The sequence below is a fragment of the Tasmannia lanceolata genome, unplaced genomic scaffold (genome assembly GCF_043159265.1).
Source record: "Tasmannia lanceolata isolate RefF3 unplaced genomic scaffold, GAP_Taslan_0.1 ptg000013l, whole genome shotgun sequence".
NCBI classification, from domain to species: Eukaryota; Viridiplantae; Streptophyta; class Magnoliopsida; order Canellales; family Winteraceae; genus Tasmannia; species Tasmannia lanceolata.
The window spans coordinates 382,306-397,033 of record NW_027518690.1 but is presented as its reverse complement, the minus strand read 5'-3'; the positions used below and the strand labels follow the sequence as shown (position 1 = coordinate 397,033).

Here is a 14,728-nt window from a genome sequence, read left to right as displayed (position 1 = left end):
AGTTAATAAACACCATCGGTTTCAATAAACGCCGGTGCAAAACTTAATTTTGGCGTTTAAAAATCAGTGTTTAATGGTGTTTTTCGTACATTTCTTTGTCCGTCTTCTCAATTTAGAGAGAAATGGTATGGTTATAGGTTAGTCAGAAGGATTAAAGGGATTTGCTAGGACCACAGTAGAAGGCATTTCGTGGGCTGGCTGTTGCATTCGTGCAGCCACGCAGATGAATTAAATGAATAAGACAAAATATGAGGCTATTTGGTCGCTCTCTCATGATACACCAGGCTCGCGAAATGCCTTGTGCGATGATGGTCCCTAGCAAATCCTCGAAAGATTAATGCAATCCAAACATAGAATTTTGCAAATCCCCCAAAGATTTAATGCAATCCAAACATAGTAAAACAATTTTCAGGCCAGATAAGTGCACGGTGGATTCGGAATCCCACAATATCATGAAGAAGATTGAAGCATGCCTAGGTTTTTAATAACAACGTCTAGAATTGGATAAAAAAGAGTCTATAAATACTGTTTTAATCCAAGAAAGTGTATACACAGTAGAAAGCATATGACGGGCGCAGTGAGTGCGAGGAGTTGGAAATACATTCCGATCATTGACGCCGTTATCTCTTACCCAGGCATGGGGGGAGACAGTCCCAAGTGCAAGCAAGGCAGCTGCACACATGCGACACACCGCACCCTATCAGAGGGGTTGTGATCCCATCACCGGGTGTAGAGGTGGTCCTCCCTTGGCATAGAAATACTTATCCAGTAGTAAAGAATAATTGATGAATAAAATTGCTTTTGTTGTGATCTTCTGTATAGAATGCTTTTCTCTTCTTCTTTGCCTTCTTTTATATATATATATATATACCTAAATTTTCTATATGTTTACTACCTATTATTTACGTTAGGGTCCAACAAACCCTTCTATTAGAATTTAGAGGGCTTGGGTCTTTCTCAATTAAAGAGACTCAAAATATAGAAAATTCTGCATATTGGAGGGTTGGGATCAATCCTATAGAGATGATTTTTTTAGGCAAATCCAATTTACGCTGGGGCCCAACAAATGAATGGTCTGGAACTTTGAAAATAGGGTGCTCCCACACTTTTTTGAAAATACACACCTATCATCAGGTCTGCTACAAAAACGAGCATCCTGCTACGAAAATACCCTTCTTATTTTCATTCATTTGTCTTTTTCATGAGGGATATTTTGATGACATTCAAAAACCCTACTCAAATCAACTCTCTTCTTAAATGTTGGGGTGGGTCTCGGGCCCAGTTAGGCCGTCTTGAGGCCAACCCTAGCCTAACTCGAGATTGTAAAATCCTGGATTTTACAGGCTAAAAACCCGTATTGTAAATGTTGAAGACTGTAAAATCCATTTTCAACTTATAAAATCAAGGTTTTAGCTTATAAAATCCAAGTGTTAGCTTATAAAATCCAGGATTACACCAAACGGCTATAAAGTGTCTACTGACACATAATCTTGGCTTTCTCTTCATTTTCTTGTGAGCAATTAGAAGCTTATGATTGAGAACTTAAATTTAACATTTAGAAAATCTCAAGTGCGAAAAACCAAAAAAAGTAAGATAATAACATTCTTCCCTACATAACTAATAACTTACAATTATTAAAAGTCTAGTTACCAGCGTCGGAGAAGAAAATGTGTTGAGTTTTCAGATATCATTGCAATCACAATAAAAAGCACTTCTTTTCTTAATATTTTGTTTATCTAACCATTTTTCAGAGAAGGCTCCGAGGCGCGACAAACGTACTTTTCCATGAGTAGAGTGAGTGTATCCTTGAAGTCTTTCTCCAATTCCACTTCTTTCTCCAAATACTTCCGCTTCAGTTCCGTCATTTTCTTTTCGTGTGCCAACATCAACTTCTCTCTCTCTGCTTCAAACTTTTCAACATCTTTAGATTGAGTAACGATTATCTTCTCAACCTCTTCTTGCCTGCAAACAGCAATTCACAAGACTATTAAATATAAGAAACACATATTAAAGTACCCACATTCAGGGCATTTCTAACTTGGGTCTAATAGTTGGAACAGCTCAGACTGCCAAATATTTTGAAACTTGATCTGATTTTGATTCTTCAGGTGCCTAGTTTCTATCATGGTTTTAATTTTCGACCGAAATTCGGGTTTCTGTGGAGAATGAAACTGAAATGAGGCTTTATTTTGTGCGAAATTAATTTTAGGGATTTCGACTAATTTTTTCTAATTTTTAATTATTTAATAGTTATCCCTAAATTTCGACCGAAATTTCAGGGATTTCAATTAACAAATACAATGAACCTTTTAAATTGCCCACCAGATTTCGAAGTCGAAATTTCAATTTCGCATGGGTACGAAACGCATATCGAAACCGAAATTTAAAACCATGGTTTCTATAGCCCAAACCCAAGCCAAAACCATAAAAATTTTTTAAAGAAATCCTCAAAATAAAAAATTTCAAAGAAATCCAAGTGGGCCAAAATCCCAGTGAATAACGAGGGAATTTTTTTCTGGCATTATCCTACACACCACACTAGGGCACTAGTCATGTAGGAAGTGTTTTAATTTTTATTTTATATTTTCTGATAAGCTGCATTGCAGCAGACATCTAAGCTGTGATTCAAGTTAACAGACTAATTGATATATGTGCATATTATTTCCAAAATGCATTGAAATGAAAGTGGGGAATGGTTGTTTAGTTACCTGTGCTCGCGCTCTTCTTTGCTTCCAGAATCGGCATTTGACTGCTTTGCTTTTTCACGTTGTTCCTGAAACGATTTCTCGAACTCGTCCTCTTTTTCTTCCAAACCTTCATGAATAAGAGCCACTTGCTCCTTGAAAAATTGCTCCATGGAATCCATCTAACAAGGAGGACAAAAAAAAGAATCTGATAAAACAATTAAAGATAAAGGAGAGAGCTCAAGAATGGACAACAAAAAAATATATATAATAGGCCATATTAGGTGATGGACTCAATAAGCTGTGGTAAAAATAGAAATTTAAATGAAAAAGAAGCTCCCCAGCTTAAATTTTTTAACATTCTTATAATTTATAATAGTGACATTTCCATAGTGTGAAGTATGAATTAAGAGGAAATGATATCTGCACTCCCCTTATTTAATCATGGTGCTGCTTCTTTAATTAGACACCTCCCCAATTAGGTATTGAAGGATGTTATAGAAATTCAGAGGAAAAATAAGTTTCAGAACTTAAACTTTTGAACATTCTTATAACAGTGACAATTACATACTATAAATTATGGAAAATGATATCTACAATCCCTTGTTTTAATAATGGCACTGTTCTTTTACTTTGTAACTTCTCTCTCTAATTAGCCATTCAAGGATGCTACAACTTAGGGCTGCAACTCGAGCCGGGTTTTACCCGACCCGCATCGACCCGACCCGAAAATAGCCTGGGTTGGGTTCAGGTTTCATGGGTTTCGGGTCGAGCCGGGTTTGAAGGGGCCCGACCCGACCTGAGTTACATAAGTTATAGTATGTACATTTTTTTCTATTGTTAGTTAAAAGTTAAAAGTGAAAACCCACGCACCCACTGTTATTGTATGTGAGTGTAATTTCTGCTTCTATGAGTTGAGTTGATTCAAGTGTTTGATACTTTGATTCAGCATTGTTTGATTGTAATTACAACATTGTTTGATTACAGCATTGTTTGATTCAAGTGTAATGTGAGTGTAATTACATGATTGTTTGATTCAAGTGTAATGTGAGTGTAATTTCTTCTTCTATGAGTTGAGTTGAGTTGCCTTGCCAAACAAGAATTTTCCTTAAAAAATTGCGTCAACGTGAAAAAACCCGACCCGACCCGAGATTTATCATGGGTAGGGCCGGGTTTGGGAATCGTGGGTTTTCCGAAAAAAACCCGACCCGACCCGAGTTGCAGCCCTACTACAACTCCCAAACAATTATCAACAGTCCATCAGATAAGTATTTGAAGTGAAGCGTGTCATTATCTTAAGGAGGGCTGATTTAAGTTTTTGAGTTATTTATATTACTGAAATTTATCTTTAGCTTATGATAATACCTCTTCCTTGTTTTCTTCGTGTTGGGTCTGTGTCCTCTGCCTAACAATTCTGTTTTCCTCATTGGCTATACGTAGTTTTTTGCTCATCATCCCCACAGTTTCCTCAAGGGCTTTCGAACGTTGTTGTTGTCGAGAAACCTTATTCTTGTAGTATGTTAATAGCTGGTTGTCTTCGCTCATTTTTTTCATTGGGCCCACAACCATTTGCTGGTACGATCTCATCTCGAATTTCAGCTTCGATTTGCCTAAGAATCAATTAACAAACAATAGCAAGATCCACTCTTAGAAATAAAAGAACAAATAAGATAGCCAGTACCTTTCAAAAGTAAATTTGAAAATAACAATAATAATAAGATACCTTATTTCCACAATTTAGATATCTTTCTGAAACAGCAAGCGCTATTTTTTGGTCATTTCAGCTTTTAAATCAGATTTACTCTAAAACATGGAAATATGTTATCGTTCCCATTGCCCATACAAGACGATGACATTTAGATCCTCCACACATAACAATCCAATGGGACGCAACCCATCAGAGTAAGGGTGAGTTAATCATCTGAGCATACATATCATTCAATAAAAAAGCATCTGAGCATACAAGTGGATGATTCAATCATCAATTCAAATCAGCCATGTCTCGGGGCCATTCATTGGATGAGCCATGGCCCACATCCAAATCAATCAATCAATCCTAACTACCCAATTCCAATCTGATGATTTTCCTCTCTGTTGAATGTGAAAAGAAGCTTTTGATCTATATTGTCGGTCAGACACCACCATGGCAGTGTCCAACATAGGTGTGTTCATGTGTAAGTTACATAACCTCCAAATGATCAAATTTGCAAAGAAAAGAAAAATCATACCTTGAGAATGGTGATTGAAAATATCCATGTCGTCTTTAGAAGCCATATATCCATATAATTGACGTTTTCCACCTTGGTAAAATAGGGCTGGCCGACGTTCCCAAGCATCTCTATGCATTCCTTGTTCCGCAAAATGTTTGTCGAGTCGTTCTGCCTCTAAATAGCCAATCACTGAACCCTCAAATATCAGAATGCTCATCCCACGGTGCCCTTGCGGGCCATATGAATGTCGAGGCTTTACTGCCTCATATGAGCTAAAATAGTCAAGAAGTTCTTGATTCCCCATCCCTGTCCACTGAAATTGATGTCCAACACAGAACACAATGGAGTTACAATATTAAAATAAGTACTCCATTTCAAAAAAAATATTAAAATAAGTACTTACGCATTCTCAATACCCTAGTATAGAAACATAAAAGCTTATTCCAGCCTTTGTGGTAGCAAACAAAAATTTGGACTTGACTGAGAAACCAAGTTCCTAGTTAACAAATTCAACTGTGCAATCAATAGGCCGTCACCAGAGTTGTATAGTTGAATTCGAATGATTTCCTAATCCTTTTCGAAATTTAACATAAAATTACAAAAGATATTAAAAATATGAAAAAAGCCACATTCTGTCACAACAAATTTCAGTTTATTTCTACATTTTTAAGGAACTAGGTAAAAACTCTTGCAGTCTGATATGTAAGACGAAGAGAATGAAATGTGTATACGACATAAGTGAGATGCTAGTAATGCATTATAGTTATATACTATAAAACTACCTAAAATGATCAAAATTCATACTATTCAAAAAAAATGATCAAGATTCATGAAATCGTGCCTCATTCCATTTTTTACTGCATTCTAAGATCCAGAGGTGACTTTTGCTCAGTGTTGAATGGATTCGGATTGGTGTTGGGATCCGACATGGATTCGAGGTGTCGGATTCGGCAAACCCCCAAAAGTAGGATTCGGATTCGGGAATTTTTAAATAAAATAAAATTTTCAAAATTCAATATATATATATATATATATATATATACATGAAAATTTTGAGGGTAGAAGGTTAAGGCGAGTTTTGTATTAAGAGAGTAGAAGGAGGAAGGGGGTGGATGTTTGAGGGTCAAGGCGCTATGGTTTTTATTAAAAGAGTACAGGTTGTGCTTTCATATAAAAAAAGTTAAGAAGAAAATATGTTTAAAGGGAAAATATAAAAGATTCGCATTTCAAAAGAAACAACAATGAATCGGATTCGCCAAAAAAAAAAACAGGATTCGTGAGTGACATGGCTATGACAAGAATCCGGGTGTGTCCCACGTGAATCCAAGTCCGATTCGGATGCGAAGACGTGTCGACACGGATTCGGCATAGGGGGACAAAGAATCCATGCAACATAGCTTTTGCTAGAGAACCAATTTATTACAAGTTCAAAAGTCTAAAAGTACTATAATTTCCAAACAGCAATATCTCTAATTAAAGAAAAGATGTGTTAGTGAAAATATCAAAGCACACACACACACACACACACACACACACACACACACACACACACACATATATATATATATATATAGAGAGAGAGAGAGAGAGAGGAGAGGAAGGGGTTGGGGCGCACCGGGGGGGGGGGCATTAGGTTGAAGTTAAATGATCTACTGAATCTATTAGCACCTATGATTTAGCCGACACTTTGAATTTACAGCTGACACGCGTGTCCACCCACATCGACACTCCGTTGGACACTCTTAAATGTATTGCTATAAGTGTTAGACTTAATGTGGGGGTGTGGACACATTTTTGTGAGGGGGGGGGGGGGGGGGGGGGAGGGCAATAGGTTGAAGTTAACTGATCTACTGAATCTATTAGCACCTATGATTTAGCCGACACTTCGAATTTATTGCTGACACAGCGTGTCCACCCGTGTCAACACTCCGTTGGACACTTTTAAATGTACTGCTATAAGTGTTAATGTGGGGGTGTCGACACATTTTTGTGCCATGTCAAGTGTGACATTCTATTTTATTACTGTATATTGTGTTTGCATCTTTTATTAGATTTAATGTGGGGATGCGGACATATGTTTGTGCCATGTCAAGTGTGCCATTCTAGTTTATTACTGTATATTGTGTTTGAATCTTTTATTAGATTTAATATGGGGGTGTGGACACATTTTAGTGCCACGTCAAGTGTGCCATTCTATTTTATTATTGTATATTGTGTTTGCGACTTTTATTATAAACTCTTTTTTAGCACTTCTTTAACGAATATTTGTTGTTGCATCATGCATGCTTTCTAATTTAGCCGTGTCCCTGTTTCTGAATTCTGGGGCTTTGCCGTGTCCGTGTCGACACGCGACACTTGTGTCTGTGGCCACAAATCATAGATTAGCACCAAATTGTACCTCCTTCAAATCACTTGGTTCGAAAGCAACGATGTAATCAACCCTAGCCCCAAAACAGCCTTTTAGAAGAAGAGGGTGAATAGAAGAAATGTGATGTCCACCTAACAAATAAGGCTTTGATGCATCTCAATCCTTCCCATTCAATTGGGGGCAGTAAAATAGTACCTCAGATACCCCTTAACCCATCTATTTTTCTTACCAATAAGCACCTGAGAGATTCAGTAAATTGATTTGCCTGTCAGCTTGGGTTCAATTAAAAAAATTAAAAAGGTAACTGGGTTTATTTCAAGCGAAAGAAAACTATAATACTGAGAGATGGAATGAGAACAGATTCTAACTTTTAAGAAACGGCCGTGGATATTTACTGTTTCTGAAGTATTTGTGTGATGGGGAAACTTCATCAGGTGTATCAAGAATCTATACTGAGTACTCCAGAAAATGAGAGTAAGAACGTAATTTGGAAAGTCATGTACACTATAATTACTTTTCCTTACTTCCAAGAACAGGAGAGTCACAACATTCACATAGCCGAAACAATGACACAATGAGCCCTCAGACAAAAACGGTCTGGAGGATCCATCCTTAGAAAGTGCATCTACCACTTCATACGCCAATCGCCACACTACAGGTCTAAAGAAAAAGCTTTACAAAGTTGGAAAAAAAGAAATAACTTCAGGCACTTGACTGAGTTCACAACTCACACTTGGGTTCTCATCAAGTCCAGGTTGGGTTACAAGTTTATTAAACTTGGCTAGTGAGGATGGGCTTTGAGCTCCCATCAGGCTTTTCAACGACGAAATTTACAGGATAGTAATACTATAATTATAACTTCTATTTTTCTGAGAATGTAGCTTCTTATAACTGATCAAATTTAACTATACTAAAATGCCATGGATAGATGTATTAGAAATTCCACACTAGAAGAAAAATTAAGGTTAAATAATTTGCCATGATGGGGAAAAAATTCAAAAGTACCTTGTCATTTTCGTCTTTCTCAAGTTTAGTATTCATAATAATAACCATGGGAGGCCAAACTATCTCATGATCCCGCTTCTCAGAATGCAGACCCTTCCATTTACCAAATGCTTCACCAGCCGGTATTATACAAGCCCCCCTTCGTTGAACTTCCTCATCCAAAAGTTCCGCAAGTTCTCGGTGTAGCTTGACCCTGGTGGTACCTTTTGTCTTTGCATGCGTAATCAAAGGCTGCAACCCTCTAAACCAGTCAATACTACCTGGACCGGAATGGCAAGCCGGGCAGTGCCACTGCCTCGATGTCTCATTTATCTGATCAATCGTCAAATTATCCAATGCTTCAAAAAGTGTCTTGAACCACTTGTTCTTCTTTCGAGTTTCGTAGCTCTTTTGACTGGCATCAGAATCATAGTCGTCATTTAGCAGATCATCATCACTGTCTACTTCAAGGTCTTCATCATCAGAAGGATGGCGTCCAGTGTCAGATCCAAAATATTCTCCTACAGATCCTCCGGTCTCATTTTCATTTCCGGTATCTTCCGAAGCCGTAGATTGAGAAGGATTGGAGGACCCAGTTCTAGCAGCCCACTGCCACCCTTGCTGAAGAGGTGGAGGTATAGCAGGTGATGGCGCCATGTAGGACGACTCCCAACCCCCACTAGAACCCTGTGACCTCGTGTTTCCTCTACCATTTTGTTTCTTGGGATCAACTGATTGTGCATTCCAATTATTTCCATTACTAGCCATGCTTGGCCTCTGCATTAAATCCTGAGGACCACGGGCTTTAGGGGAAGCATTCGAGGCTCCCTGCTGTTTCGTAGCACTATTGCCAGATCGGTTCCTCGATTTTTTTCCATAGACTTGCCATTCATCATCTTGGACGGTGTCTATATTTGGAAGTGCCGCATTATGATTCGGCTGATCATTTTTGGGGCTGTTGCTGTCAGAATGTCTGTACTGGGGAGCAATGCCTTTCCCCTTAGGCGATGAACTAGAGGAAGGAACCGAGGACTTGCCACCACCTTTTCTTGAATTCATTGCAGTATGTAAGCCTCCCTCCTGCATCGTTAATATGAACAGTTAGTAAAAAACTAATAGAACCGCACAAACCCTACAAACACAAATTGAAATTATTGCTGCATTAATACAGGATCAAATAGATCTAATAAAGAATCTCTAATATTTCACTTACAAATAATCATGACGCACAATCTCATATCATACACAATGTACCATTCTAACCAAATTTTATGCATCATGGTTAAGCAGAACCCATTTAGGAAATAATATAAGCTTAGATTGAGAATGCAGCCTACAGATATACAATACTCACTCGATCCAAATCATGCAGAGTAATCTGTATGTATCATAATCAACTTGATGAATGATTTAGGGTGGAGTAGTTGTAAGTGGAACATGAAAAGGGCATGGGTTGCGATAAGCGATTCCAATCAGTGTGGATCGGCATGAGTAGACGATTGGTGGGATTTGATGGGCGATGGGCACTATCAGGTTTTAGTTGATCCCTTTGAGATCAGCAAGTGGCTTCTATGATCAGTACTCAAAGTCGACGACGACATGTTGGAGTCCTATAGTGATCAGTGACTGTTGATCAACACTCGTTTGATGTTAATTAGAGTATGTGTTGAAAGAAACGAATGGCAACCCAACATATCAAAAAGGAAGGGTGCTTGACAAGGGATCTAAAAACAACAAGATGAGATCTACGGCCAACAAAAAAAAAGGCCTGCAATGTTATCATTGCAAAGGTTATAATCATGCCATTCAAAGCGGGTAGACAAGTTGGACAATGGAGCTGGAAACACAGTGGTGGCACTAACGGATTAGCAGTGCAAAATAGTTAGAGGTGCTCTCACAGTCTCAACAAGCAATCACACTTCTCATGATGAGTGAATTCTAGATTTAGAATGGATTGTTCATGTATACTCCAATAGGTAATATTTTGATATATTCCACGAGAAGGGCAGATATTATGTCTTTGGGTGACGGGTCGACTTGTGACATGACGGTAATTGTTACTGTGAAGATCAGAATGTTCCATGGAGTGACGCACACTTCGAGTGGTGTGACGTATGACTCAAAGATACAGAGTAATCTAGTGTCATTGGGCCAGTTAGACTCCAAGACTTATAAGTATTTAGCTACAGACATGGTTTTAACTTTCTACCGAAACAAGAACGAAACGACCGAAATGCTTTAGTTTCCATACCCATCGAAACTGAAACTGAAACGACAACAATGCATAAACCAAGATCTCAAATGTTATAGTACCAAACTATATCAATATGTATAACATAATCATATTTATATGAATTGCATTTGAAATGTGGTTCATGTATTATGGGTAAAGAAATATTCAGATGAATTAGATGTGCAATTTGCCAAGAACTAAATTATCAAATCTGCACGACAGTGCATGTCACTAAGTGTTCGATATTTTTAAACTATTATGGATGGTTATCCTTTTGGTTATGTGATGGTTTTATGATTATTCTAGCATTTTCTGAAATTTCTTCTTTAAATTCTACCATTTGCATATCCATCTATCTTTAATCTATAATATCTACTAAGAATGTGTGTTTCCATTGTCATTCGTCTTTTTTGCAAGAAAATAATTTTTTGGAAAAGTTATTCCCCCTACAATATCATTAGCTGCTTTTAATTTGGGTTAATTTCCCCTACTAAATCATTTGCCGCTTTTAATTTCCGCTCTACAAAATTAAATTTGTTTTGTAGCTATTAATTGGGTGTTGAGGATAATCGAAAGATTTCCTTACTAATTTGGTTTTTATTTACCATTACTAATTCAACACCCACAAATTCAGTTAATATAACTGTTTTCCTGCTTACTAATTAGATTTTGGAGCTAACATTCACTTTTCCCATAACCTTCAATTTTTGGCAAATAAATCCGATTTCATAGGAAGTAGTATATTCGCCTATATGGAATTTAATCAGCAAATCTCTCTCTCTCTCTCTCTCTCTCTCTCTCTCTCTCTCTCTCTCTCTCTCTCTCTCTCTTGTATCCGTGTAAATTTGAGAAACATATTTCTCTATCTACAGGCTGATCTCTACACACTCAGGAACACTCAGGAGTCTCCGGTGTCGCGGTGTCGCCAAGGACAGGATACATCCACTCTCTGACGATGCCGCCATCTAAATTGCACACCACTGTGTTCTTGGAATTGTCCGCATTTGATAGAAACTTGGTTGGCGCAATTCCCTCTTAGAAGGAAACTCAGAAATTTCTACACATCAAAGAGTGCACACCAAAACAATAAGGTAATTTCCGTTCTTTCTTCGGGCTCTACTGGTAGTCACAGATTGAGAGAGGGAGTTTACTTTTTTTTTTCTTTCATCGTTTGCATTTGCATGTGTAATTTTTTGCAAATAAATCCGGATTCAAAGAAAGTGATATATATATATATATATATATATATATATATATATATATATATATATATATACACATACACACACACAAGAGATTTGCTAGCGTCCATCGCAGAAACCATTCCGCTGATAGTCTGTTGCATCTTACAGCAGACACAGAGGCTCACTTTTCGGCAGATTTTGTCTTCATTCACGAGGTGGCTGCTGTCAGATGCAACAGACCACCTGTGAAATGCCTTTGGCAATGGACGATAGCAAATCCTTATATATAAATATGTAATTTGCTTTATTTTTATTATTACTATTTTTTGCTTCATTGACTGGAAGAAGACACGATGCTACCTGATTTGTGAAGTTGGGAAGTGGTCCGTGGACTATTATATGAACACTATCATGAATAACACACAAGAGAAAGATCAATTGGGTGTTGAATGGAAGATGTAAGAGAGGAAAATAATAAGGGCATGTGGTGGAGCCATCATATTACACCCATGCATAGCATGGGTCACAAATGCTAGTGTTTCTATATGTTTCTATGATTTGACAAGATTTCCACTGAAATTTCCAACCTACACCGAAACGTTTCCATTTCCACGGCGATCAAAACCGAAACCAAAATTTAAACCTTGGTTGCATACGGATTCATGGAAATCGCACAAGGCCATATGATTCTGATGAAAGGGGAGAAGGCTGGGGGGTTTGTTATTGTCTAGTGAGGAACATGGTGAAAGATGGTATTTCTAGAACCTCAAATAGTTGATTGGAAACAAAGCTAAGTGTGCGCATAGAGGGTCTCTTTCATAGTTTATGTAGAGACGGGTTTTCAAGCTACGGAAGGTGAGGTGGCTGTTCCTGCTGGAGGGGAAGGCGAATCTAGGCCCTTCTCTAGAGTTGACTCAGTAGAGCTAAACATGTGCATCGACAATGTTAATCGAATTAGGTAGAGTAAAAAACCAGAATGATTTAATGGCAAGTTGGCACTTCAGAAGACTAATGTAGTTTGGGGTGACAGCGGACCAGTGGATAATCCAACAAAAAATCTTCAAGTTGATTGAGAAACAAGCCAATGTGGAGATTGTTGGGATGAGTGCCTTGTTATGATGTAAGTAGAAAGAGGAGACCACTCTTTAATTAGGTTTTCTAGTTGAACTTTGAGAGAGAGAGAGAGGGAGAGGGAGAGGGAGAGAGATCTAGAGATCTAGCTTTTTTACGGTATTAGAATACCTTAGGTTTTATTATGGAGAGAAACCAGACGACCATATTAGTGGATGGTGGTGAGAGAGAGATTCTTGGGATTTCTCATGTGGAGAAAAAATGAGAGTTGGTTTTCTCATAGCTTTTGTGTAAGTCTTGGTTGAGAATAGAGGGAGAAGGTTAGGGTTTAAGGGTTTTAGGCCATCGGATTATTTCTCTCATAGTGAAAGATCGGATCTCACACCACAGGTGTAGGCATCTTCAAGAACCACATATATCTCGTGCTTGTGTGTCTGAATAGGCCGCAAAGTAATAGAAAGAAAGTATAAATATTCAATGACACACAAGCACGAGATATACGTGGTTAGCAATGGATTCTTACACCGTAAACACGATCTTCACTTTGAGAAAACAATATGATTACAATGGATTAACCCACAAACCCACGACCCATTCCTTTCTTATCAACCAAGACCGTACACGAGAGATAACCCCGAGAAAAAACCCAAGAGAAAAAACCCAAGAGAAAACACAAGAAAAAGTGAAGAGACAACCCTGAAACCCCTCTTTTGAGCAGCCTACACACACACACACACAAAGGGCCACTCCCACACTGATCGTGTGAGTAACATTGCTCTTTATACCAAGGTTTTCGTAAAACCCAAATAAAGCAGCCCTTTCCATTTTGGTTTCCCACCAACATCTCTAATAATAGAAAACAAATTCACAACATCTGAACATGTAGTAACTCATTTCACACAAAAATACTAAGACCCTAAGTTGCAAAGAGAATTAACATATGAAATAAAAAAGAAGGGAACTAGTGAGCATGATAATCAAAATCGACCTGTGTCTAAGCCGCTGCACAGATGATCTGCTTAGAGGAGAAGGAATCGATCAAATCAAATCTAACAAAACCAGACGAGAAAGAGGGGTTTTCTTAGAGACCGACTGACAGCCTTATTTATAAGGGGCCTGACTCCGGATTTCAAAACCGATTTAACTCGATTTTAATGTTAAGGTGAAAGGACAAAGGGTAAGATTAACTGAGGAAAGAGAGTGGAAAGACGTAAAGGGGCACGTACCGTACCAGTGAAGATAAGTATCTGAATTTTAAATTATATTTATTTATTTTTACTTTGGGAGGATGGATTACTGTGACATGAACCAAGATGAGACTTAATTAGACACGGGAGCTTCATGTGCAATGTGATCTCACCATTCATCAAGTGGGCTGCTACTAGGCATTTCCTCTCATTTTTCTCCCATGTAGCTGCCGATTAAAGTAATGAAATTTATTAGTAGCAATGCCAAATCACAGCACAAAATACTTTTGTTGATAATTGTTGAGCACCAGGCAAATCTGATCCGATCCGATCGTGCAGCAAAAGTACAAATAAGAAAACAAGCCACAAGATGAACACGGAGATTTACGCGATTCCCCAGGATCCCTACATCCACAGGTGAGAACACGATCTTCCACTACGACAAGAAAAATATACAAGAAATACAATAGATTAAACCCAATCACCTTCTACTACCACCCCTTGGTTATATTAGGTAGAGGCTTTCTATCTTAGGTCTTAAGGAAAACCTAAAAACACACCTTCTATTTTTGCTTCCCAAGGTAATTGGGTTTCTTAAGGAACAAGGCAACTTTCCCAACAATAATAATTAAAGTATGGAGAATGATAAATGAAGTTTAGGGGTGTAAACGAGCTGAGCCGAGCCGTGCTTGGCCAGGGTCGGCTCGGTTCGTTAAGCTCAAAAGCTCGGCTCGGGCTCGGGCTCGAACCAGGCTCGGCTTGGTCAGGCTCGCTCGGATTATATTAAGTTCACATCCCTCATCTTCC

The 14,728-nt window shown here is 38.2% G+C and overlaps 1 protein-coding gene across 1 annotated transcript; it reads right to left on the bottom strand.

Annotated features, from left to right (window-relative positions):
• Positions 1 to 1,534: 1,534 nt before the first annotated feature.
• LOC143889392 (protein SUPPRESSOR OF GENE SILENCING 3 homolog) lies at positions 1,535 to 13,854 on the bottom strand. The gene is made up of 6 exons (XM_077393573.1): positions 13,723 to 13,854; positions 8,268 to 9,326; positions 4,913 to 5,207; positions 4,050 to 4,294; positions 2,709 to 2,866; positions 1,535 to 1,962 (listed from the first exon to the last, which is right to left on the bottom strand). Exons 2-6 carry the CDS (start codon positions 9,303 to 9,305, stop codon positions 1,737 to 1,739), a joined length of 1,962 nt encoding a protein of 653 aa, XP_077249688.1. The 5' UTR covers positions 9,306 to 9,326; positions 13,723 to 13,854; the 3' UTR covers positions 1,535 to 1,736.
• Positions 13,855 to 14,728: the final 874 nt, after the last annotated feature.